Here is a 27,544-nt window from a genome sequence, read left to right on the forward strand (position 1 = left end):
TGTTGTGAAATTATTTCACGGATTTAAAAAAAATAGCTGGCACAATGTGCAAAGTACTTGTGATTCAGAGTTGAGGATGGGATCATCGTGGTTTAATATGATTTGATATGTTTAACCCAGGCTACGTGCCGCGGTTAGAAGTTATATCACGATGAGATCATTGTGGTTAAATTCATGTGTTTTATCCCTTTGTGAAATTTAATTTGTACTGTAGTACTAATAGGGAGTCTTGCCGGTTAGGCTTATTTGATAATTTCTTTTATGTGTTTTTGTGCTTATTTAGCCATATTCGTGCTGTAATTATTGAGTTTTAGCCTATGAGGTGAGTGCCCAGGTGACGTTAAGTGTAACTCGTTAAGTTGGGTAAATAATTATGAGGTCTTCATGCCTCACATTTTGCTGTTAGTGTTGTGAAGATTTGAAACGGGGTTTTGGTTAATATGAGGATAATAGACGACACTGGAAATATTTTTGAATAGCTATTATAACCAGAGATGTGATTATGGGCATATGTATTATGTGTGCATAAGCACGAGTTGCTATAGCCGGTTGAGACTAATACCATGTGTTGATGCAAAAAATTAGGCCTCTTTAAAATGTTTGGAGTGTAAGAAATTTGGTTTTAAAGTTTATAAGTATGGATAAAAGAAATAATCTCAACTGAGATAGTGTTGTCGGACCCATGTTAAATTTGCGGTGACGTCGAATCATCCGCGAGTAAGTTTGTAAGAATACACTTAGAAATTTAATGTCCTCAGAATAATTCTTGGCACGTTGGAGGATATGTTTAAGAGTGGGAGAATGTAACGACCCGACTTGTCGAATTAAGAATTTATACCCCGTTCAGCGACTTAAGGACCCGAGCAGCTATGTAATGTGTATTATGACTTGCGAGTGTGATCGAGTTTGATTTTCGGAAGATACAGAACTAAATTGAAAGAACAATTCTTATTTTTGAAGCTTAAATGAAAAGAGTTGACCTGAGTTTGACTTTTGAGAAAACGACTTCGGAATGGAATTTTGATGATGTCAATAGCTTTGTATGGTGCTTTTGGACTTAGGAATGTGTCCGGATATTTATTTCGAAGTCCGTAGTTGATTTTGGCTTGAAATGATGAAAGTTGGAATTGGAAGGTTTGGAAGTTTGACCGAGAGTTGACTTTAGTGATATCGAGGTCGGAATGTGATTCGAAGAGTTGGATTAGCTTCGTTATGTCATTTGGAACTTGCATGCAAACTTTTGACGTCATTCCGGGTTAATTTGATATGCTTCGGCACGAGTTTTGGAAGTTGGAAGATTTGGAAATTTATGAGTTCGATTTGTGGTGTGATTCATAGTTTTGACGTTGTTTCATGTGGTTTGTGGCCTCAAGTAGGTCCGCGTTATGTTTTAGGACTTGTTGGTATGTTTGGTTGAGGTCCCGAGCGGCTGGGGTGAGTTTCGGGGTGAGGTTTTAACGAGTATGGGCATTTCGGCACTCTAATGATGTTCTGGAACAGTTGAAGTGCGGAGGGCACATTTTAGAGTGCGGATGTGCCACCACAAACTCCAAAAGTGCGGAGGCAGTGGTAATTGTATAGACCGCACTTGAAAATGTGCGTACTGCAGTTAAAATTGTGCGGTCCGCAGAATTCTTCTCGCGGCCGCAGAAAGGAGATTCTGCATATTCGATGGTCCAACTTCGAAAGCTTATATCTTTTGATCTATAAGGAATTTGGAGATGATCCAAAAACGAAAGTTGTAGCCCTTTGAGTCTAATTTTCACAAAGGTAAACCAACCATTATTTGGACATTTGTACCGAAAGTTATGCTCAATTTACTGAAGCTTAATAGTGCAGTGGTTGTTGAAGTGCGGTCGGAGAGACCTTAAATGTGCGGACCGCACAAAAAAAAGTACGGTCAGCACTTTGGAAGTCAAATGTGGTACCATATAAATGAGGTTTTCATCTCATTTTTAATTTTCGGACTTTAAGAACTCGGTTTGTGGCGATATTTCGTGGGATTTTCAAGAAAATCATCGGGGTAAGTGATTCTAACTCGGATTTGGTTAATATACATGAATATATCATTGTTTTCATCATTTAATTAGTAATTTGAGATGGAAATTTGTTGTAAATTATAGAAATTTCATAAAATGAATTTTTGGGATTTGAATGTCGATTCAGAGTCGGATTTGAGTGAAACTAGTATGGTTGGACTCGTAACTGAATGGGTGTTCGGATTTCGTAAAAATTATGTCGGGTTCTGAGAGAAGGGCCCTGCATTGACTTTTTGTTGACTTTTTTATGTAAACTTTTAAGTTGACATTATATTATTCGAAATGGTTTTCGATGTATTTTAATGAAGTTATACAATCAATTTTGATAGATTTGAGCTGTCAGGAGGTTAATTCAAGCGAGAAGGAAAGTACCTTGCCTAACCTTGAGTGGGGGAAATTCCCCTTAGGCATTTATGTGAAAATTCTGTGATTGAAAACCCTGTACGCGAGGTGACGAGGATGTACTTGGTTTATATGTGCAAATTATATTGGTTTAAATTCATAGACACCCTTATGTATTAAATTGGAAATTTTTTAGAACATAGTAAATCCTTTATTTGTCATGCCTCGTTCCTTGTTTGTCGAGTTTGTATTTTATATGATAATTTGGGGTGATTGCCACTTGGATTTTATGTGAATTCCGTTTGTTTGTTGATTTGATATTTCTTGGAATTAATTTCATTATGGATTTTCCATCTGCAAATAATTAATTAAATAAGCTTAAAAGGAGACGTTAGTATATTTATCAAAACTTTGGATTAAAGAAAGTATTGTCCTATGCTGAGTTACTTTTCCATCTCTGTTGTTGTTTTTGAGGTTTTATATACTTTGTGTGGAGCCTTGGGCTATTTGCTTTGAGATTAATTGATTTTTGTTGTATCTTTAGAGTTGGTTGTGGCAGGAGGGCAAATTGTGATATGAATTATTATATTGTGTTGTCGTTTAAACACTCTCCTTGATATTATTTATGCTTCCTACCTTGCTTGTTAATGATATACATGTGCTTGGTAAGGAAGAGTGTAAAGCACGAAGGGTGATGACGTGCCATATAAGAGTATAAAGCACGAAGGGTGAAGTCGTGCCATTTGAGAGTGTAAAGCACGAAGGGTGATGTCGTGCCATTTGAGAGTGTAAAGCACGAAGGGTGATGCCGTGCCATTTCAGTTATATTATCGTGTGAGGAAAAGTATAAAGCACGAAGGGTGATGTCGTTCCATTCTTAATATGCACGAAGGATAATGCTGTGCCATTTCATTTATATTATCATGTGAGAATGAAAGTAAAAGAACGAAGGGTGATACCGTACCATTATTTTTATATTATCATATGTTCATGGCACGAAGGGTGTTTGCGTGCAGGCGAGGACAAGAGACATACATTATATTGTGATATATTTTTCGTTATGTATACATTCATGCCTTTATCGTGAGATGTTATTGTGTACTTATATTTTCTATGTGACTAATAGTCGTTGTTGCTTCCTGTGCGCCTCCCACTTTATTTTTTTATTGTAATTGCATTTCTCCCACCTAGTTGGCACTGTTATATGTATGCATGGTGGGAAATAGATAAATGCACGAAGGGTGTTGCGTGCCAATTGACTTGATATATATATATATATATATCGGGTGAGAATGAAACAAGTGCACACAAGTATTACCGTGCCATTCGATGGGATATGTTGAATATATTTCTCACACCAGGAAAGTTAAATGAGGTGTCACATGGTGACTTTTACTTGAAAGAATTATATTCAAAAGGTATTTACTTGAAAGAATTATATTCGAAAGATATTAACTTGAAAGAATTGTATTTGTAAGATATTTATTTAAACAAAGTATATTCAGGATATATTTAATGGTACAGATTATATTTTAAAGATTTTTATTTGAAAAACATATAGATAAAAGATGTATATTTTGAAGGACTTGATTATTTGGCTGTATTTGTGTTTATTATTCATTTGAGCAATATTTATGGTGTTCCTGTTGCCTTGTTTTTTATGTCATAAGTTGATAATTGTTGCCATCACTGCTATTTTTTTTCTATTATTTTTATATGCTATATTGCACAGGTTATTTGACTAGTGAGTGTCTTGATTGTACCTATCACTACTCCACCGAGGTTAGTCTTGATACTTACAGGGTGCCGACTGTGGTGTAATCATACTACACTTCTGCACATTTTTGTGCATAGCCAGGTATTAGAGATATCGGACTCGGGCAGAGTTAGTGTGTTGATCGCAAGGATTCAAGGTAGAGCTGCTTGGTCGTTGCAGTCCCTTGGAGTCTTTCCGTTATATTGTACTGTCAACTCTTATTCAAACAATATTGTATATTAGATTCTTGAGATCATTCCATGTATTCAGTTAGAGTTCATGACTAAGTATTACCAGCCTTGGGAGGTTGTTATATTTATTTCCGCTTTTGGTTTCGACACTTGTATTAAATTATATGTTTAAAAAAAATTAAAAAGAAAAATGGCTCGAAATGTAATTGTAATCGGCTTACCTTGTCTTAGAGACTATGTGCCATCACGACGTCTGTGGTGGGATTTTGAGTCGTGACAAGTTGGTATCAGAGCTCTAGGTTCATAGGTTCTACGATTCACGAACAAGTCTAGTAGAGTCTTACGGATCGGTACAGAGACGTCTGTACTTATCTTCGAGAGGCCATAGAACTATTAGGAAATTTCCACTTCTTTCATTCCTGCCGTGCGGAATTTGTTGAATGTTAAATTTGAGCCCTTATATCTCTATTCTCTCACGGATGGTGAGGACACATGCTATAGGGTCAGCTGAGCAGACACCCGCGTATACAGCTAGGGCCGCAAGAGGCCAGGGCCGAGGTAGAGGCCGAGGAAGGGAACGTGTCACAGCTAGAACATCGGTTAGAGGAGCAGTTCAGAAGCTGCCAGTAGCTCCAGTTAGGGGACAGGTACCGGAAGCACCGTTGTTACCCCTGGACTTCAGGAGACTTTAGCACAATTCCTAAACATGTTTGGTATATTAACTCAGACGGGATTGATCTCCGTTTCACCAAATATTTCACAGATTGCGGGAGGAGTTCAGAATTCTACCGCCCGTGCTCTAGAATAGCAGGTTCACATTGGTCAGGTTCCGAGTATAGTACCGGTACAGCCTGTTATTCCGGTTCAGGCCAGAGAAATCAAAAGAAGAACAAAAGAGACTTGAGAGATTTAAGAGATATAGTCCACCTACCTTCAGTAGCAAAGCTACTGAGGATGCCCAGGGATTTCTAGAAAAGTGTCACCGTATTCTCCGACCCATGGGTTTTGTGGAAGTGAGCGAAGTTGCCTTTACTGCATTTCAGTTGTGAGGAGCAGTGTATCGATGGTGGCAAGCTTCTCAAGAGGGAAGACCAGCTGATGCAACACCACCAACTTGGGCTCAATTTTCGAAAATGTTTTTGAAAAATTTTGTTCCCCAGACTCTCGGAGATGCGTGGCACACAGAGTTTGAATGGTTGTGTCAGGGCACCATGAAGGTGTCAGAATATACTATCAGGTTTAGTGAGTTAGCCTGTCATGCACCTATCTTGGTTCCTACAGTTAGAGAGCGAGTCCGCAGATTTATTATGATTTTAAAATATGTATGGCTCGGGCAGTCGGGCAGGCTATTCTGCAGTTCAGAGTACTCGTAGTGCTCCAGTTAATACTTTTAGTGCACCATTGGAACGATGTTCTTATAGTAGTTATTCCAGTTATCCGGCACAGACTCTGTATGAGCAGCCGCTACCTTAGAGGTTTGTTATGAGTGTGGTTATACCAGGCACATCATGAGAGATTGTCCCAGACTTGGGAGAGGCAAATTTCATCAAACACTCAGCCTACAGGCCTTATTCTAGTTAATACTCCACGTTCACAACTAATTAGGGCCTTGGGGTGGAGGACAGACGGGTGGAGGATGCCCAAGAGGGGGAGGCCCGGCCTGTTAATATAATTATTGTGATTTGGCTGAGGCCGATATGCCAGATGGTGTTGTTACAATTACAGGTATGATTTAATTTATAATAGAGGGGCACAATTCTTATTTTGTTTCGACTCCGATTATCGAGGTGAAAGATCCTTTCATGCTTCTTATATGGTGAGTTTGTGAGTTTGTACTCCACTCACGTGTTTATCCCTGTTGGGAGATTTGATAGTGTTAGCCCATGTCTATCATTTTTGTTTTGTACACTTTGTGGGCTATGAGTCTAAAAGTGACTTTTTATTACTCACTACAGTGGGTTTTGACATAAATTCGGGATAGTTTGATTAAAACTCTGAATTATGCCCTATCGGTATGGGGGTTCATTATATGTTGTGAAATTGTTTCACGGATTTAAAAAACAACAGTTGGCACAATGTGCAAAGTACTTGTGATTCAGAGTTGAGGATGGGATCATCGTGGTTTAATGTGATTTGATATGTTTAACTCGAGCTACATGCCGCGGTGGAAGTAATATCACGATGAGATCCTTGTGGTTAAATTCATGTATTTTAAATTCTCTCTTTGTGAAATTTAATTTATACTGTAGTACTAATAGGGAGCCATGCCTGTTAGACTTATTTGATAATTCTTTTATGTGTTTCTGTGCATATTTAGCCATATTCGTGCTGTAATTATTGAGTTTTAGCCTACGAGGTGAGTGCCCAGGTGGAGTTAAGTGTAATTCGTTAAATCAGGTAAATAAATATGAGGTCTTTATGCCTCACGTTTTGCCGTCAGTGTTGTGAAGATTTGAAATGAGGTTTTGGTTTATATGAAATAATAGACGACGCTGGAATTAGTTGTGAACAACTATTATAACCAGAGATGTGATTATGGGCATATATATTATGTGTGCATAAGCACGAGTTGCTACAGCCGGTTGAGACTAATACCGTGTGTAGATGCAAAAAAGCAGGCCTCTTTAAAATGTTTGGAGTGTAAGAAATTTGGTTTTAAAGTTTATAAGTATGGATAAAAGAAATAGTCTCAACTGAGATAGTGTTGTCAGACCCATGTTAAATTTGCGGTGACGTAGAATCACCCGAGAGTATTTGTGTAAGAATACACTTAGAAAATTAATGTCCTCAGAATAATTCTTGGCACGTTCGAGGACGAACGTATGTTTAAGATGGGGGGAATGTAATAACCCAACTTGTCGTTTTAAGAATTTATGTCCCGTTCAGCAACTTAAGGTCCCGAGCAGCTATGTAATGTTTATTATGACTTGCGGGTGTGATCGAGTTTGCTTTTCGGAAGATTCGGAACTAAATGGAAAGAATAATTCTTAATTTTGAAGCTTAAATAAAAAGAGTTGGCCAGAGTTTGACTTTTGAGGAAATGACTCCGGAATGGAATTTTGATGAAGTCAATAGCTTCGTATGGTGATTTTAGACATAGGAGTGTGTCCGGATATTTATTTGGAAGTCCGTAGTTGATTTTGGCTTGAAATGGCAAAAGTTATAATTTGAAGGTTTGGATGTTTGACCAGGAGTTGACTTTGGTGATATCAGGGCCAGAATGTGATTCAAAGAGTTGGATTAGCTTTGTTATGTCATTTGGAACTTGCATGCAAAAATTTGACGTCATTCCGGGTTAATTTGATATGTTTCGGAACGAGGTTTGGAAGTTGGAAGATTTGGAAATTTATGAGTTTGATTTGTGGTGTGATTCGTAGTTTCGACGTTGTTTGATGTTGTTTGAGGCCTCGAGCAGGTCCACATTATGTTTTAGGACTTGTTGGTATGTTTGGTGAAGATCCTGAGTGGCTCGAGTGAGTTTTGAACGAGTTTGGGCATTTCGGCACTCTAATGATGTTCTGGAACAGTTGAAGTGCGGAGGGCATATTTTGGAGTGCGGATGTGCGGCCGTAAACTCCCAAAGTGCAAAGGTAGTGGTAATTGTGCGGACCGCAGTTGAAAATGTGTGGACTGCAGTTTAAATTGTGTGGTCCGCAGAATTCTTCTCGCGGCCGCAGAAAGGAGATTCTGCAGATTCAATGGTCTGAATTCGGAAGCATATAACTTTTGATATATAAGGAATTTGGAGATAATCCAAAAATGATAGTTGTAGCTCTTTGAGTCTAGTTTCTAGAAAGGTAAACCAATCATCATTTGGATATTTGTAGAGAAAGTTATGGTTAACTTACTGAAGCCTGATAGTGCAGTAGCTGCTGAAGTGCGGTCGCACAATTTGGATTGCGGCCGCAGAGACCTTAAATGTATGTACCACACAAATAAATGTGTGGTCAGTACTTTGGAAGTCAGATGTGGTACCATATAAATGAGGTTTTCATCTCATGTTTCATTTTCGGACCCTTATTTTTAAGCAAATATGCCACTCGGCTTGATGCCTTGTGGTGAATATATTAATAATAATCCAAAATAGGAATCCAGTTAATACAATGTATGTAAAAATGCAAATGAAGGTAGGAAAAAATAATGTAATCTAGCTATTATAAAAGTTTGACTTGAACATGTTCCAGCCGAAGGTGTTGTTTGTATCCTCTAGCCAAGTGCAAAACCTCAGTGTAGCACCTCAAACGCTCTCACCAGGCGCCATGTTTTGCATACCAAGAGGATTAGGCCAACTTGAATCTCTAACGTACACCTCCAATTGTTGTTGTCGTCCAAACTTATGATGGGGAGTGCAAACACTTTGAGACCTTTGTCTTTCCAATTTTTGTGACTAGTCGACTGGTAGATTACCCACAGTACTTATCCCACAATAACTTGGCCATATTCGATTAAAAATCAGAATTCCAGCAGAAGACAATCAGTTGCACTAAACAGTTGATCCATAAACCAGAACAAATATTACAGTTTCTTCCCGTGTGGTGCTATAAATTTCCCAGAATGAGCATTATACAATGCTAATACCACCGGTAGGTGATACTGTACCATAACTTAAATAACCTATCCAATGCTTTCCAGCTTAATCAGTGTAATAAAGCTTCCAAGACCATTTCTGTTACACCAGTAATGCAAGCTTGAGGATGAGTAACTGATGAGTAACTGCAGGGACTATCTTGTGTTTGATATCTTGGAGAAGCCATTGTATTTAACATTAGTACACAGATGTACTGAAGCATTAATCTAGAGCTCTCCTTTTTGCAATCCTAACCCTTAGGTTAGGAGTTTGTATCTTGTCAAGTTTTAATATTCTCCTCGTTGTACTGGGCAGTTCAGAGAAAGAGAGGAATTGATTTGTACCTGCACCAGAAAACACTATGTTAGCTATAAAAGCTTCGAGAGTATTGCCTTATCTAAATATATGTTGAAGGACCACATTGAAATTAGTTTTTATCTCCTTAATTTTCTGGACTTTTGCACTTATACACCAGGGTGAGTCTCATTCCCCTTCTATGACTTTCTTCAAAGTCAATGAGTCGGTCTCCAATATCAGTGGGTGCCTCTCGTGTGTAAAACAATATTCCAGTCCATGGAGTATTGCTTATGCTTGAGCTACAATATTTGTGGTCACACCTATGTCGACTGACTTTGCATACACTAGATCTCCAGCCTCATCTCTAACACAGAATCCAATTGAGCTAGGCCCTGGGTATCCTTTTGAGGCTCCATCAGTGTTACACTTATACCAGCCTGCATGTGGAGGTTGCCAGTTAACACTCTTGCTGATCAGTATTGGCTTGTATGCTTCAAAGAATTGGATCATATCTGGCCACAAAACAGGTATGTTTGTTAGCCATGGATACCTTGTCTTTGCCAAGTAATGAAGTGTCTTGTTGACTTCGTGTATGACTCTATTTGTTGAGACTGTTCCTCCATACTTTTCTGTGTTTCTCCTATTCCACAGTTCCCATCTAATGATAGCTGGTGTTGCTTGAAACAAAGGTTGCAATTTTGGACAGTATTTTGCATTCCACCATGCTCGTACCACTTGCTTCACTTGTATTACTGGTTTAGTAATACCTGCAGCTACCATAAACTGTATTTATACCTTTGTTGTTGTGTTGCTTGTCAGAAAAATATGTTCATATGTCTCTTCATGGGGATGTTGATAGCACTAACATCTGGAAACACATATGTATCCCTATTTCCTCCATAAGTCAACAGTTGACAGTTTGTGTCTCCACTGTCTCCATAAAAAGAATGAGATCTTGAATGGTAGTCCTTTTGTCCATATTCTTCTGAATTCCTGATTTGGATTTACTCGATGCCTCAGGATTTGCCAAGAACTATTGATAGTAAACTTGCCTGATGAAGTTGGCATCCAACATGGTTTATCCCACTGCTCCTCTCTACTGTCATAATGGATCTTTTTTATATGTTCAGCAATGTCTTCTGGGAAATTCTGGTTAATTAGTGTGCCATTCCATTCTCTTCCTTGCTTTAGTTTTACCACCTCTTGTAAGTTCTCCTCAATACTGAAGTCTGGAGGTAGGACATGATATATAGCTTCCAGCCCAGTCCAATTTTCATGCCATATGATTGTTGTGCCACTTTTCATCTCCCATAGTATCTCATGCTCTACGTGTTCCCTTGCATTCAGCATCTGTTTCCACACATGGGATCCTTGTTTGAATTGTACTTAAGTCGGTATCTCTTTTTATAGTACTTATTCCCCATGTAGTTCGACCACAAAGATTTTGCAGTCCTAAATCTCCACTGCAGCTTCGCAAATAATGACTTTGATTCATCATTCAATGATCTAAAGCCAAGGCCTCCTTCTTCTTTAGGAGTACATAACTTCTGCCAACTTGCCCAATGTCTGCTCCTCCCTTCTTCCTTGGTGCTCCAAAAGAATCTGGCAAATATTTTGTGTAGGTATTTAAGAATGTTTTGAGGTGGATCCAGTACTGAGAGTAGGTACATTGGTATACTTTGCAGAACACTAGTGATTAGTGTTGCTTTTCCTCCAGACGATAATAACTTCCCTTTCCAAGCATGTAGCTTAGCCTTCACCTTTTTGATAAGATCTTGATAAAAGTCTTTCCTTCTTCTAGTGTAGAAGATGGGGCATGATCTCGTCCAATTTCACTCCTCTATTTGAGGATATGAAAACGGTCGATGCAATAGTAATACCCAACAAGGAGTCAGGGTCGATTTTCCACAGGGAGCTATGAATGGGTCTTAGGGATATATATTATAGTATATGAACTTGAATTATCTCAAATTGCACTTCCACAAAATTTGGTCAGTTCTAGGTCTAATTTTAACATTTTAAACTAAGATTACAAACTAAGAATTTAAACTAGGAAATTATTTTTGATTGTTTTTCAAATGATATAAAAGGCCTAGGCACCTAGGTGTTCGCTTAATGGGTTGTAAGCCTTAAAGACTTTTTTATTGGTAGGGGTGTATTATAGCCATCAACACTCAAATACCCACTCAATACCTCTCGGTCAGAGAGTGACTTTTTCAAATTTGGCTTTCTCAAGTCCAAATGGGTATTGAACAAAGTAGTTGATAATAAGCTCAAATCGGGTTTTGCTATCTCTAGATTCAACCCTTTAATTGGGTTTATCAATCTCTCGATTGATCCAATTCCGTGCTAGCCAAGTTTTCCTAGACTAAGTCTCTCTTTCTCAAGTAGAGACCCAGTCAATTAGGCATGAAATAATGTTTGCAACCATTAAATCTTCAATTTAAAGCAAGAACAAGGCTAGATAATCAATACCCAACCATAAATAAGCAATAAGTCAAACACCCATCAAGTTCACACACTAGGGTTGGGTCACAACCCTAGTAAAAGTTTAGCTGCTCATGCTTAAAATAGAAGAAAAATAAGAGGAAGTGATAATTAAAACCATATTAATGACTAAAATGATAAAACTAATATTCAAAAAGCTCAAAATATCTAAAACTACTAAAAAAAGCAAAGTAAACGGTTGCTGATGTCAAAAGTTTCAAACGTTACCCTAAAAAAGTGAAACTATTCTATTTATACAGTGCTGAAATTTTCGGAAACAATTGCCCTTTCGGAGGTTCTACGGCCGCACAATTCCATGTGCGGTCCGCACTTTTCTTCAGCTTGGCAGGATTGGACTTTTGCGGCTGCACAATTCTTAACCGCGGCCGCATCTCTCTCTTTCTGCGGTCCGCACATTTCTGAGTACGGCCACATCTCTCTCTTTATGCGGTCCGCACATTTCTGAGTGCAGCCTCACATCTCTCTTTATGCGGTCCGCACATTTCTGAGTGCGGCCGCACATGGCTCTTCTGCGGCCGCACAATAATTGTGCGGTCTGCACATCCTTTTAACTTGAAATGAGAACTCTATGAACTTTTGATCTTGCTTAGCTTCTGCGGCCGCACATTGCACTTGTCTCTGATAAGCTTGCCTTCACAATCTGTGGCCGCAGATGTTATTCTGCGGTCCGCACTTTGAGCCTCTGTGCCTTTTTTTGTTCTTGAGTTTAGATCACTCCTTCTGAGTTGGATTTCATCTTAGTGGCTCATTTTCCAATACTCCTGCAATTAAGCATATTGTATCAGTTTTCGATAACACAATTAAACGCTTTTGGACTAAAACGAAAGCTAAAAGGCGCTAATAAGTAGTCAAAATCCCTACTTATCAACTCCCCCAAGTTAAGAATTATTCCAGCTAATCTAAGATGCATCAATCACACATCAATTGGGACCAATAATTACCCACAACACTTATGAATTATCAACAAGACAATGATTTGAATTTTTAAGCACAAATAGTTCTAATGTGACACTTGAGCATCAAGAGTTGACTTTATTCATCAAGGAAGCTCACTCTTTCATGTAGATCATTGTGGATCCCAAACTCCTCCTCCTCTACTTTCCGTTAGCATATCTCACTTAAGAATGTAGCACTCAATTCAAAAATTTATTGAAAAGTTCGCTCATCTCTCTCAAAAGAATGTCACAAGTACGGCTCTAAGTACCATATGCTTGCCCATCATGTAGATCACCACTAATGTAAGTTCACTCGGCTAGAAATCATGTAGGGATTTTTCAGAATGTAATGAAGGCTTTTGGACTAAGGTTGGATATGTTGGATTAGAACGGGTTCATCTTTCCTTAAGCACTTCATTTTTTCTTTTCGGCTCATGCTTTGCCTACTCTTTGAGGCATTTTCTTTTTTCCTTAGGGGAACTAGAGAGACTTAGCATCACTCTTTCTTAGTTATGATATTCATTTTCTCCTTCTTTACTTTCTCCATACGTTGCATCATTACTATTTCTTTGAATCCCTTCGACTCTTTAACTTATTCACTTTCTTTTTGCATTTTTGTTCTTTCTTTCTTCTTTTTTTCTTGCCTTTCCTTTTCTTCATTTCTTTTCTCTTTTTGTGCTTTGATACCTTTTTCAAACTCCTCGTCTCTCCCCCAAACTTATATTTTAGACAATTGTTTCTCAAGAGTGTTAATTGAAGTTCAGGTGCCAAGAGAGAGTCACTTCAAAACCGGGTAAAGGCTTGTAACATGGTTATCAAATGAGAAATGTTTTAGGATCAAATGGGTTGACTAGGGATAACAACATTGGTGGGTCATGAAAAATTTCAAACGGGTCAAGGATAGCCTACAATCACTTTTCAAGCCAAGCAAAACTTAAAAGTTTGCCTAGAAACACATTCGGGGCAAGTTCTAAACCATTTGCACAGGTACTTGGACTTGCAACAAAAATATCTCACCTCTCACACAGCTAGAATGTTAAAAAGTATAGAGTCGAGGGCCCACAATGACCATATTCAAGATTAAAAATCACTATGACTCGACTAAACCACTTGATGATTGCCTAAGTCAACGCAAGAGGCACAAGGTCGCTAATTAGAGCTACTTCTTTCCCAAAAAACTTGTTTTTAACCATAAGCACGTAGTTACGTGTGCTGGTACCAAGTGAAGCATGTTTGACTCTTTTATTTATTACTACTACTATTCTTACCTAAACATCAAAAATAGACTCAATCCCTTAATAAGGTTGTCACGTCATCCATCGTTGGGAAGAATCACCCGGTTCACACAAAAACTACCTTTGGAAAGAACCGTGGCATTAAGAAAACCAAAGGCTTATTGACTACTAAAAACATAAAAAGAATCTATAAAATTAAACATAGGCTAATAAGAAAAGAAAATAAATAAGCTACAAAGAAAGCTACTAAAGGCATAAATGAATGTACATAATGAGAGGGGAAAAGATAGAATATATACATCAATAGAGAAAGTGGGAAGAATATATACATAAATAAAGGGAAAGAGGAAAATGTTATCATTTATTACAAACCAAATGTCAAATATCCAAATATCAAATAAACTCCACCCCCTGAATAAGAATAAGCATTGTCCCCAATGCTTAACAAAAGAATAAGGAAAGATAAGAGTAAAGAGGACTCCATATGTGGCCTTGGACATCTCTATGTCCATAGCAACATCACCGCCCTCAGTCTCCTCTAACTGGATCTCATCATCCCCGGCTCTGAGAGTAACTGGGTTGGTGAACATCTGGCGTACCGCCTCAGCAGTGTCGCAGCCATGTCTGGCTCCTCAGACTGGCCAGCTAGTGCTGATGGTGCAACTGGATCTACTGGTGCTACTGGGTATGTCCCCATCAGCATATCAAATGGAAGGTCACCAGCTGCTAGTATTTTAGTCACCTCTATCATCAGTCTATCAACTGATTTCTTGGATGCCTGGGATTTCTTCATTTTCTTTACCTGCTTCCCGAGATCCTCAATCACTGTGCCATGTGCTACCAGGGTGTTCATGATGGTGGTCTGGTTCTCCAAGATCTTCTTTAATGTGTCCTCCACTATCGAAGGAATCTGGGGTGTCGGGATGGATGACTGTGCTGTAACAGCACTGGATATGTCAGTTAGCTTTATTGTGGTTGTCTACATCCAGTTGTTGAGGCTCGCTAGTGTTTGGGAGACCTGTAGCGCAGATAGTGGATGAGTGGGCATGGGCACCGTCTTCAAAATCGATGTGGAAGGCACTAATGTTGAAGGACCTGAAGAAAGAGGTGGAGGCACAACTACTACACTATCAGAAGGATCTGTTGTAGTAGATGGCACGTCAACTATCCTAGCAGCTACCCCGACGAGCTCATCATACTGGCTTGCAGTAGTAGAGGGCTGACCCTTCTTCTTTGGGTTTCCGCCATCCATTAACGAATACCACGAGAAAGGCTTATTCGCCCTTACCTTGGTGTCAAAATTCCTTGGTTCCACCCCCGCATCTGTAAGGTACTCAGTGATAGTGTTGGGATATGGGTAGGAGGTGTCACCTTACCTGGGAATCAAGTACATGTTGACCGACATCACGGCACCCACATTGATTGGGTACCCGGCTATGATTGAGGCGGCAAGCACTGCTCGCGGGATTGGTAGATTTGTTTCATTCCATCATGGGTCTATTCTGCTACACACAAATGTCTGCCATCCCTTTGCTTCAAAATTCAAGGTGTTCCGCTGAATTGGAATGCCAGTTGTGATCCATGGTGGTAGTGGTCCCGGAGCTTCCAGAAGCTCAGCTAGCCATGGGCGAGCTGCATGGCCCATAGCCAGCTTTTCCAAGTATTGCAAGGGTTCCACATCCTCCAACCTTAGGTATGTGTTCAGGGTGGTTTGGTCAAACCTCACTTTCAAGTTCCTCACTTTGGTCCCCTTCTTGATGTGTGCCACATTGGCATAAAATTCCCGAACCAAGTGCTCTTTGGCATCCACTACACTTTGAGTGAATCATGTCCACTCTTTTCTTTCCTGAAATTGTCTTAACACATTTGGGTTGTATCTATCCAGATCTTTCAACACAAACTACCGCTTAAGAGTGAGCGATCTCTGTGGCCACCACTATCGGAACCTGTTGAATGCAGTCAGGCTCATAAACCTATCTTCCCAAACTTTCTTCTTCTTTCACCTCTCCAGGCCTGCAACTCTGGTATCACCCCCCCTCCCCGACCATCATCCGGGATCTCATCCACCTCCACTTTAGTAGCTGGTGTGTCGGCAGCATGTGTAGATGAAGGCTCCGAAGCCTGACTGTTCCCTTCCGACCCCTCAGAAGTACTCTCAGAAGAGGTAGGCTCATTTCTCAGTCGGTATCTGTCCTGGGGCAGTTGTGGCTGTGATTGCACAGCAGGCTGCCTTTGCACTAAATCACCCTCCGATGCTTCCCTAGATTGGGCATATAAACTTGATTCGGAGGGCTCCAGCTATCTACCTCGGCTTGTTGTTGCCTTCTTACTGATCAATTTTTGGAGAGCGAGGGGTAAGGTGCTTTTGCCTCTGCCTCTGGAAGGTTCACTCCTCCCCTTTGATATATCACCACGACCACGTGATCTAACCATATTCTGCACAAAATAGTAGTAAGAGTCAGTTCTATTTAAGTGTAGGTAAGCAGAGAATTTGCAAAACAAAACATGTTGCAGGTTGGGGAAGTGCGGACCGCACATTTATTAGTGCGGCCGCAGATAGGGTTGTGCGGACCGCACAATTTGAAAGTGCTGCCGCAGTAATGATTCTGCGGTCCGCACAATTTTAAGTGCAGCCGCATATCTGAAGTGCGGTCCGCACAATTTTGGGTGCGGCCGCACATTGAAACTTCAAAAATGGCAACTCTCTAAAGACAGAGAATTGCTTGATCTGCGGCCGCGGTTGAATTTCTGTGGACTGCATAATTTCAAGTGTGGTTCACACAATCATTCTATACCAAATGACCTAGCCTACTGATCTGCGGACCGCACAATTCCTTATGCGGCCGCACAATTCAAAAGTTTATCAGGCAGATTCTAGGGTTTCTACTCTTACGCACAATTTGGACATGGTAGTAGCAATTAAACTATATCAACCAAATACCTATCCCCCATATAGCAACTAGGAGTTTACCCAACACAAATTAGAGTCCACATGGTTATGAATTTGACAATTGGAAATAACTAAACAAATTATCAACTAAATTAAGAAAATTGAAAAATTTTAAGGATGATTTGAACATACCAGTGATGAATTGGTGTTAAGGAGTGATCAAAGATAATGATTTAGGAGGCGAATGAGTGCTTCAGTTGAGTGCAATATTTGTACCTTTGTTTTAATTCTCCGAGAGTGTAAAGTTGTAATAGTAAAGTGAAGGCTACTATTTATACTTAACGGGCTGGCCAAAAGTTCAAGAGACGACTGCGGCCACAGAATTCCTTTTGCGGTCCGCACTCTTTTACCTAATGTGCATTTACCCTTTGTTGATCTGCGATCCGCAGAATTCCTTGTGTGACCGCAGATTCTGGTGCGGACCACAGATTTATGTGTGCAGCTGCACAATGGCTATTTCTCTGACAAACAAACTTCAGAGAGTGTGCAATCTTTCATCTCAAGTTGAGCGGTCCGCAGAAGACTTGTGCGGCCGCAGATCCCTTTTTGCTATAGTGTTCAGAATTGTGCAGTCCGCACAATACATGTGCGGTCCGCACTTTTTCCATGCTTAGTCAATTTTTCTGAGCACAATCCCTGTAAAGCACAATCATTCCTGTACCACACTTCAAAACCAGTTAGCACAAAAGAAGACCTATCTAAAGAAGAAGAAAAAGAACAAGAAAAAGAAGCATGGGTTTCCTCCCAAGAAGCGTCTGATTTAACGTCGCGGCACGACGTAGATTACCATCACTTCAAGTGACTCACTGCCACCACATGGCCATCATCAGCTTGTCCCAAATAATGCTTCACCCGGTGACCATTGACTCAGAATACCTCATCATTTTTGTTCTTCAAGTCCAAAGCACCAAAAGGTGTCACACCCACAATTTCAAAGGGACCACTTCATTTGGATTTCAACTTTCCGGGAAACATCTTCAATCGTGAGTTGAACAACAAAACAAGATCTTCCACCTTGAATTCCCTGTTTCGGATGTATTTGTCATGAAGGTACTTCATTCTTTATTTGTACAAGGAAGAACTTGCATATGCATGGTACCGTAATTCATCTATTCATTCAAATGTACAACCCGCAAGGCGGCAGCTGCATCCCAATCAAGATTTAATTTCTTTAAAGCCCACATGGCCTTGTGCTCAAGTTCCACCGGAATATGACAAGCTTTTCCAAACACCAACCGGTATGGAGACATCCCGATATGAGTTTTGAAAGCAGTCTGATAATCCCATAGTGCATCATCAAGCTTCTTTGACCAATCCGTCCGGTTAGCATTCACTGTTTTGGACAAAATACTCTCCATCTCCCAGTTGGAGACTTCCACTTAACCGCTTGCTTGAGGGTGATAGGGAGTCGTAATTTTATGAGTGACACCATACTTTCTAAGTAAGGTGTCAAAAGCTTTGTTACAAAAATGTGAACCCCCATCGCTTATGATAGCCCGCGGAGTACCAAACCTTGTGAAAATGTTCTTCTTCACAAATTCCACCACATTTCTTTCTTCATTGTTGGGTAGAGCAACAACCTCAACCCATTTTGACACATAATCAACAGCTACCAAGATGTAGGTGTTTCCATAAGAACTCACAAAGGGACCCATGAAGTCAATACCCCACACATCGAAAATATCAATCTCCAAAATGGTGGTGAGGGGCATTTCATTTTTCTTTGAGATTCCACCAGCCCTTTGACATTCATCACAACGCTTGATGAGATCACTCGCATCCTTGTAAAGAGTGGGCCAATAGAAACCACAACTTAACATTTTGGCCGACGTTCTTGCTCCACCATGGTGACCACCATATGGCAAAGAATGACAAGCCCCAAGAATTTCATATTGTTCATCCTCCGGTACACATATTTTAATCACTTCATCCGTACAAATTCGGAAAAGGTACAATTAATCCCAATAATAGTCTTGACAATCCCGTTTGAGCTTCTTTCTTTGGTTTGAAGAGAACTTATCCGAGATGATACCACTCACAAGAAAATTTGCTAGATCCGTAAACCATGGCACCTCTTTCATTGAAATGGCTAAGAGTTGCTCATCGGGGAAGGATTCATTGATTTCAAGGCCATCATGTGGCCTCCCCTCCTCCTCCAAACGAGACAAGTGGTCCGCCACTTGGTTTTCACTTCCTTTTCGGTCTTGGATGTCTATGTCAAACTCTTGCAACGAAAGCACCCATCTCATCAACCAGGCTTTGGAATATTTCTTGCTCATAAGGTAACGAAGTGCCGCATGATCCATGTGGACAATCACTTTTGCACCCACCAAGTACGGGCGAAACTTCTCAATAGCAAACACAATGGCAATGAGCTTTTTTCGGTCACAGTGTAATTGACTTAGGCATCATTCATTATCTTACTATCATAGTAGACCGGATGAAAGATCTTGTTGATATGTTGCCCCAAAACTACTCCAACCACCACATCACTAGCATCACACATGAGCTCAAAAGGAATGCTCCAATTCGGGGCAGTGATAATGGGAGTAGTTGTCAACTTGAACTTGAGCAATTTGAATGCTCTCATGCAATCATCATTGAAGTGAAATTTAGCATCTTTCTCCAAAAGCTTGCACAAGGGGTTCACCACCTTGGAAAAATCCTTGATGAAACGCCGGTAGAATCCCGCGTGACCCAAGAAACTTCTCACGCCCTTCACGGATGTTGGAGGTGGAAGTTTATAAATCACCTCTATTTTCGCGTTGTCGACCTCTATTCCCTTCTTTAAAATTTTGTGGCCAAGGACGATGGCATTTCTCCCAATTCAACACCAATTTTGTTTCTTCACACATTGCCAAAACCTTATCCTAATTTGCCAAGCAATCATCAAAGGAATCCCCGACTACCGAAAAGTCATCCATGAAGACTTCAAGGTAGTCCTCTACCATATCCGTAAAGATCGCCATCATACACCATTGAAAAGTTGCCGGTGCATTGCATAAGCCAAATGGCATCCGCTTGAAAGTGAAAGTGCAATATGGACAAGTGAAGGCTGTTTTCTCTTGATCTTCCGGGGCAATAAAGATTTGATTGTAGCCTGAGTATCCATCTATAAAGCAATAGAACGCCCGGTCGGCCAACCTATCAAGCATTTGGTCAAGAAAGGGTAATGGGAAATGGTCTTTCCTTGTGACTTTGTTTAGCTTCCGATAGTCTATACACACTCTCCACCCGGTCACCGTTCTTGTTGGAATCAACTCGTTCTTATCATTGGTGACCACAGTTATGCCCCCCTTCTTCGTAATGTATTGCACCGTAGAAGTCTACGAACTGTCAGAAATGGGGTAGACAACCCCGGAATCCAACCACTTTATAATCTCCTTTTTGACCACCTCTAGCATTGCTTCATTGAGTCTTATTTGATGTTTAATTGAGGGTTTGGCATCTTCCTCCAAATTAATCGTGTGCATGAAAAATGCGGGGCTTATTCCCCGAATATCTGCCAAAGCCACCCAATAGCTTTCTTCCTCTTGTGGAGCACCGCCAATGTAGAGTTAACCTGCACGTTAGTCAAACAAGAGGAAAGAATAACCGGTAAAGTAGAACAAGGGCCAAGAAATTCATACCTGAGATGTGGAGGCAATGGCTTCAACTCCAAGATAGGAGGATTTTCAATTTAAGGCTTTGTAGGAGGATTTTTCCTATTTTCGAGATCCAAGGAAAGTTTCTGAGGTGCATAATTGTATAACCCTATCCCTTACAAAGAATTTACACATTCCATGAAGCCATCCATTTTCCCATCATCAAAATTTAGCAAAACGGCCTCCAACATGTCACCCAGATTAATCGTGGCACTTGTATCATCAATAATAACATCAGTCACCAAGTCCACGAATGAACACACTTCATTGCTATTCGGTTGCCTCCTAGATTTGCACACGTGGAACACCGCCTTTCCATCACCCATCCGGAAAGTGAGTTCACCAACTTCCACATCAACAAGAGCCTTTTCTGTAGCAAGGAAAGGTCTACCAAGAATAATCGGAACCTCATAGTCCACTTCACAATAAATAATCACAAAATCCGCCGGGAGAATGAACTTGTCAACCTGAACCAATACATCCTCAATCACCCTCAACGGTTTCTTCATTGTACGGTCGGCCATTTGTAATCTCATAGATGTGGGTCTTGGTTGCCCAATTTCTAATATTTTGAAAATCGAATAGGGCATCAAGTTGATACTCGCCCCAAGGTCACAGAGAGCTTTTGCAAATTCAGCACTTCCAATGGTACAAGGAATTGTAAAAGCACCGAGATCTTCCAACTTTGGAGCCATTGAATGCACAATTGCACTCACTTGGTGAGTGACTTTGATAGTTTCAAAATTCATCGATCTCTTCTTTGTCACCAAGTCTTTCATAAACTTAGCATATCCGGGCATTTGCTCCAATGCTTCAACTAATGGCACATTGATAGAGAAACTCTTCATCATATCAATGAACTTCTTGAATTGATTCTCGCCATGTTTTTTGGCAAGCCTTTGAGGATAGGGAGGAGGAGGGTTAGGCAATGGTGCCTTAACTTTTTGCACTACCGTTTTCGGTATGTCAATCACATGATCCCTAGATGGGTTCACATCCTCTTGAGTCTCTTCCACCGTGTCATCAATATCAATCTGCACCTCATCATTTGCTTGCACCTCATTGTTCTGGATCTCCTCTTTTTCTACCACTTGCTCATCATCCACAAGTTGCCTTTGACTTGAGATAGGTGCATTCCCACCTTTTTCACTTTTTGTAGTAATAGCCATGGCATGCCCCGTAGTGTTCCCACCATTCGGGTTCACTACCGTATCACTTGGTAGTTTCCCTTTAGGACGAGAATTTAAATCTTGAGAGATTTGACCCATTTGCACTTCTAAGTTACGGATTGATGTGTTGTGTGAAGCAAGTTGGGCATCGTAATCGGCATTCTTCTCCATCATTTGCTTGAACATGTTCTCAATATGACCCATTTCATTGTTGGAGGAACTAGGACCATGAGAAGGATAAGGAGTTTGGTTGCTCGGTTGTTGGTATATCGGGGGCCTTTGAAAACCCGACCCCCGATTTCCTTGGTAGTAGTTCCACCCGCCTTGGTTGTTGCCTCCCCAATTTCCCTGATTATTATTATTTTGCCAATTTCCTTGGTTATTGCTTCCACTCCAATTGCCTTGATTGTTTCTACTATTCCGATTGCCTTGATTGCTATAATTCCAATTGCCTTGATTATTCGAAGGTCTCCATTGTTGTTGACTAGGGCCTTGGTGGTTGTTTCTTTGCCCTTGAAAGTTGTTCACATATTGGACCTCTTCATCTTGATCATTGTAAGAATCACCTTGATCAAACACACTATCATCTTGCACAAAATTGTCCATTCTTTGTTGCACTTGTGGACTTCTTGGTCTTCTTTTGTTTATCATCATATTGACTCCCTCCATAGCATTGACTTGCCTCGGGTTTTGCACTTGTTGAAGTTGAGCGTTTGCCAATTGATTCATGGTGGTTGTCAACTCGGATATTGCTTGCCCATGGTCATGTAACTATTTATGAAGAAGAATCACATTTAAATCACCTTGTGGGACATTGGCTCTAGATTGCCACGCCGATGAATTATCCGCCATTTCATCCAAAACCTCACACGACTCCACATAAGGCGTAGTCATGAAGTTCCCACCGGCATGTTGATTCACTACATATTGGTTGGTGGTATTAATCCCCGGATAGAAAGTTTGTTGAATCATGTTTTCCGTCATATCATTATTGGGGCACTCTTTCACCATTATCCTATATCTTTCCCATATCTCGTGTAGTGGTTCATTAGGCTCTTGCTTGAATGCTATAATTTCATCCCAAAGAATAACCATGTGCCCGAGAGAGAAGTACTTTGAAATAAATTTCTCTGCAAGTTCATCCCACATATGAATGGAAGGATTTGGAAAACGTTCCAACCAATCTAAAGCTTTTCCCCCATAGAGAGAAGGGAAAAATCCTTAGCCTCAAAGCATCCTCGAAGACATTTGTTTGTTTTCTTCCCCAACACGTATCAACGAACCGCTTCAAATATTTATATGCATTTTGACCCGGTGCACCGGTGAAGAACCCTCATTGCTCGAGCAAAGTGAGCATCACATTGGTTATTTGAAAGTTGCCCGCCCTAATACAGGGTGGGACTATAGCACTTACATACCCTTCATTCGGCAACACCCAGTGTGGAGCCGCTCGTGGTGGAGGTGGGGGTGGAACGGGCACATTGTCTTAAGGCGGTATGCCTCATCTAATGGCTTGAGGTTCAAGAGGGACCTCATCCATTACATCATCATCAATGTCCACATGCCCCACGGCTATGTTTCCGAACTCATTGTTTGCCATCAATGAACCTACAATACTCAGACGTTAGTAACAAGGAAGGAAAAGAAGATATTTCAAAAACACACCTAAATATATAGCTAACACCTCTTTTTAACTCCCCGGCAACGACGCCAAAAATTGATCTCGACCGTTTTCACTCCTCAAAGAGTCGGAGTCGATTTTCCACAGGGAGCTATGAATGGGTCTTAGGGATATATATTATAGTGTATGAACTTGAATTATCTCAAATTGCATTCCACAAAATTTGGTCATTTCTAGGTCTAATTTTAACATTTTAAACTAAGATTACAAACTAAGAATTTAAACTAGGAAATTGTTTTTTGTTGTTTTTCAAATGATATAAAAGGCCTAGGGCTATGACCTTCACTTAGGTGTTCTCTTAATGGGTTGTAATCCTTAAATCTTATTTTATTTGTCCGGGTGTAATATAGCCATCAACACTCAAATACCCACTCAATACCTCTCGGTCTGTGAGTGATTTTGCCCAATTTGGCTTTCTCAAGTACAAATGGGTATTGAACAAAGCAGTTGATAATAAGCTCAAGTCGAGTTTTACTATCTCTAGATTCAACCCTTTAATTGGGTTTATCAATCTCTCAATTGACCCAGTTCCATGCTAGCCAAGTTTTCTAGACTAAGTCTCTCTTTCTCAAGTAGAGACCCAGTCAATTAGGCATGAAATAATGTTTGCAACCATTAAATATTCATTAAAAGCAAGAATAAGGCTAGATAATCAACACCCAACCATAAACAAGCAATAAGTCAAACACCGATTGTAACGACCCGGCCGGTCGTTTCGAGAGTTATAACCCTATTTTCCCCATTCTTAATTCTTTTTGTATTATTCAGCTATATTATGTTATATCGGGTTAGTTGGTTCGAGTCCGGAAGGAACTCGGAGTGAAATGAGACACTTAGTCTCATAATTAAAAATTTTAAGTTAGAAAAGTGGACCGGATATGGACCTATGTGTAAACGACCTCGGATTTGAATTTTGATGATTTCAATAGCTCCGTATGGTGATTTTGGGCTTAGGAGCATGTCCGGAATATTATTTGGAAGTCCGTAGAGGAATTAGGCTTGAAATGCCAAAAGTTTTATTTTTGAGAAGTTTGACCGGGGGATGACTTTTTTATATCAGGTTCGGAATCCGATTATGAAAATTGGAATACCTCTGTTATGTCATTTAGGACTCGTGTGCAAAATTTGAGGTCAATCGGACGTGATTTGATAGGTTCCGGAGTTGTTTGTAGAAATTAGAAATTTTAACGTTCATTAGGCTTGAATTGGGGTGTAATTCATGGTTTTAGCGTTGTTTGAGGTGATTTGAGGATTCAAATAAGTTCGTATGATATTTAAGGACTTGTTGGTATATTTGGTTGAGGTCCCGAAGGCCTCGGGTAGGTTTCGGATGGTTAACGGATCAAAAATTGAACTAGAACAGCTGCTGCAATTTCCTTCTGTTGGAAATTGCTTCTGCCCGGATGTGAGCCCAGATTGAGCTCAAGGTCGAGGGCCACGATCGAAGCCCAGATCGATCTCAGGGTCGAGGGCCACGATCGAAGCCATGATCGATCCAAGAGTCGAGGGCCACGATCGAAGGCATGATCGAGCCTAGGCTCGAGGGTCACGATCGAGGGCCAGGATCGATTACCAGGATCGAGGGGTAGGACCGAGGACCAGGATCGAGGACCTCGATCGAAGGCCAAGATCGAGGGCCAAGATCGAGGCAGAACCGAGGATGTCTGGGCAGAATTATAAAAATAGGGACTTCATCCCATTTGCCATTTTTGACAAATTGGAGCTTGGGGAGAGGCGAATTTTGATATATTTTCAAGGAAAACTTGAGGTAAGTCCCTTATGATCATTTCTACTCCATAATATTGAATTATCATCGAATAATCCGACTAGATTACATGATTTTGAGGTGTAAATTAGAGATTGGAACTTAAAAATTTGGAAATAAGATTTGTAGATTTGAGGGTCGAGTTGAGGTCGAATTTTGGTAAAATTGGTATGGGTAGACTCGTGGTTGAATAGGCTTTCGGATTTTGTAACTTTTGTCAGGTTCCGAGACGTGGGCCCCACAGGCGATTTTTGAGCCAATATCGGGTTTTGGTCTAATTTTGAAGCTTTTCTTATGGAATTCATTCTATTAGCGTATATTGATGGTATTATACTGATTGTGAATTAGATTTGGAGCATTTGGAGGTAGAGTCCAGAGGCAAGAGCATTGCGGGGTAGAGATTTGACCGGTTTGAGGTAAGTAACGATTGTAAATCTAGTCCTGAGGGTATGAAACCCCAGATTTTGTATCATTCTACTATTTTTAGTGACGTACATGCTAGGTGACAGGCGTGTGGGCGTGCACTGTTGGGTATTTGTGACTTGGTCTGCCCCGTAGCAACTGTAAAGTTGCATACTTTGTTGAAACCATTGATACTTATATGTTTTAGAAAGATTTTCTGTAAATTGGGCTGAATGCCATGTTTGGGCCTTGCGCCAATGCTGTTTAGACCCTTAGGGGTTGTTTCTTACCATCCTCTCACTGTTTTCGATTGAAAAATCTATACTCAGTCATGTTTATATTTGTTTGCTGCATAACTCAGTTTTATGACTCTATTTTGATGCATATAAATGTTTTGGGCCGAATGCCTTGTTTTACTGAAATGCCCGAGGGCCTGATTTGTGAGGATGAGTGTGGATCGGGGCTGCCCGCCTGCAGCATACTTTTTGACTGAGTGAGGTCGAGGGCCTGATTTGTGAGGATGAGTGTGGATCGGGGCTGCCCGCCTGCAACATACTTTATTATTATCGCACGTGAGTTGTCCGTGCAGATTATAGCGCTTGGGCTGAAGGAGCCCCTCCGGAGTCTGTACATACCCCCAGTGAGCGCAGGTACCTACTGAGTGCGAGTGCCGAGTGCCGAGTGCTGAGTGACTGGGAGGAAAGAGTGATTGTGAGGTATGCCCGAGTGGCAAGAGTGATTGTGAGGTATGCCCGAGTGGCACGAGTGACTGTGAGGTTTGCCCGAGGGGCTGTTTATGATTTCATCATTTTTGCTCACCTTTGCATTGAGCCTTTATTAGAAAAATTGTTGGAAAAATATCTTTAAATGATTTTTACTAGAACTGGGTTTAAACGAGATGTTTGATTCAAATCCTGATTTTAAAAGCATGTGGTATTTTACTGAGATTTCTTGATATGAACGTTATATGCTTTATTGCTGTCACTACTGCTCAGTCTTTATTTATTGTTATTACTTACTGAGTTGGCGTACTCACGTTACTCCCTGCAACTTGTGTGTAGATTTAGGTATAGCTGGACACGGTAGCGGTTACTGAGTGTTCTTGTTGCAGATTTTTCTTGGAGATAGCAAGGTAGCTGTTTGGCGATCGCAGCCCCTGCTCTTCTCCCTCTTATCTTCCTCTAGTTGTATTTAGCTATTTTCCGGGATGAGTTAGCCTTGATATTGTTAGATAGATTGTAGTATATGCTCATGACTAGTGACACCCCGATGTCGGGCTTTTCTTTTCTGCACTTCTGTTTTTTCTTTGATTTGAACTCTTTAAATGGAGGTTTTATGTTAAATAACCTTGAAATTATCTTTAAAATGAAAATATCATTTTGTTTTGGAAATGAGTCAGCTTGCCTATTTCCACGATAGGCGCCATCACAAAAGGGGTTAGTTTTGGGTCATGATAGATTGGTATCTGAGCCTAGGTTACATAGGTCTCACGAGTCATGAGCGGGTTTAGTATACTCTTGCGGATAGGTACAGAGACGTATGTACTTATCTTCAAGAGGCTGCAGAACCTTTAGAAAACTCCACATTCTTGAATTCTTGTCGTGCGAATCTGTTGATTCTAGTAACTAAACATCTATTGTTTCATTCTCTCACAGATAGGGAGGACTCGTGCTACCGATCAGGAGAGCCATCTACCAGTACCACCAGCCAGGGCCGCAAGAGGCCGAGGCCGCGGTAGAGACCGTGGTAGGGGCAGAGATACAGCCCGTACAACAGTTGGGGCAATACCTACAGATCCACCGGTTGTCCCAGATCAGGACCAAGTTCCAGTTATTGATGTACCAGTTCAAGCACCACCTGTGCCTATTGTGATTCCAGGACTTCAGGAGGCCCTAGCTCAGATTATGACAGCGTGTACTGGCCTTGCTCAGGCGGTCTCTATTTCAACGGCCACAACCACTTCTCAGGCCAGGGGAGGCACTCAGACTCCCGTCGCTCGCACACCCGAGCAGGTTATTCAGGGACTTCAGACACCAGAGGCACCACCAGCCCATCCGGTTGCT

General features: G+C 40.7%; 1 protein-coding gene across 1 annotated transcript; it reads right to left on the minus strand.

Moving 5' to 3' along the window:
* Window positions 1-10,080: 10,080 nt before the first annotated feature.
* LOC138904441 (uncharacterized) lies at window positions 10,081-10,542 on the minus strand. Its single transcript, XM_070192939.1, has one exon. It carries the CDS (start codon window positions 10,540-10,542, stop codon window positions 10,081-10,083), a length of 462 nt encoding a protein of 153 aa, XP_070049040.1.
* Between the last annotated feature and the right edge of the window lie 17,002 nt (window positions 10,543-27,544).

Source organism: Nicotiana tomentosiformis, chromosome 2 (genome assembly GCF_000390325.3).
Source record: "Nicotiana tomentosiformis chromosome 2, ASM39032v3, whole genome shotgun sequence".
Lineage (NCBI taxonomy): Eukaryota > Viridiplantae > Streptophyta > Magnoliopsida > Solanales > Solanaceae > Nicotiana > Nicotiana tomentosiformis.

Coding starts and splice junctions, on each gene's coding strand:
- LOC138904441 (XM_070192939.1), bottom strand. CDS start 10,542: ATGCTGAATGCAAGGGAACACGTAGAGCATGAGATACTATGGGAGATG.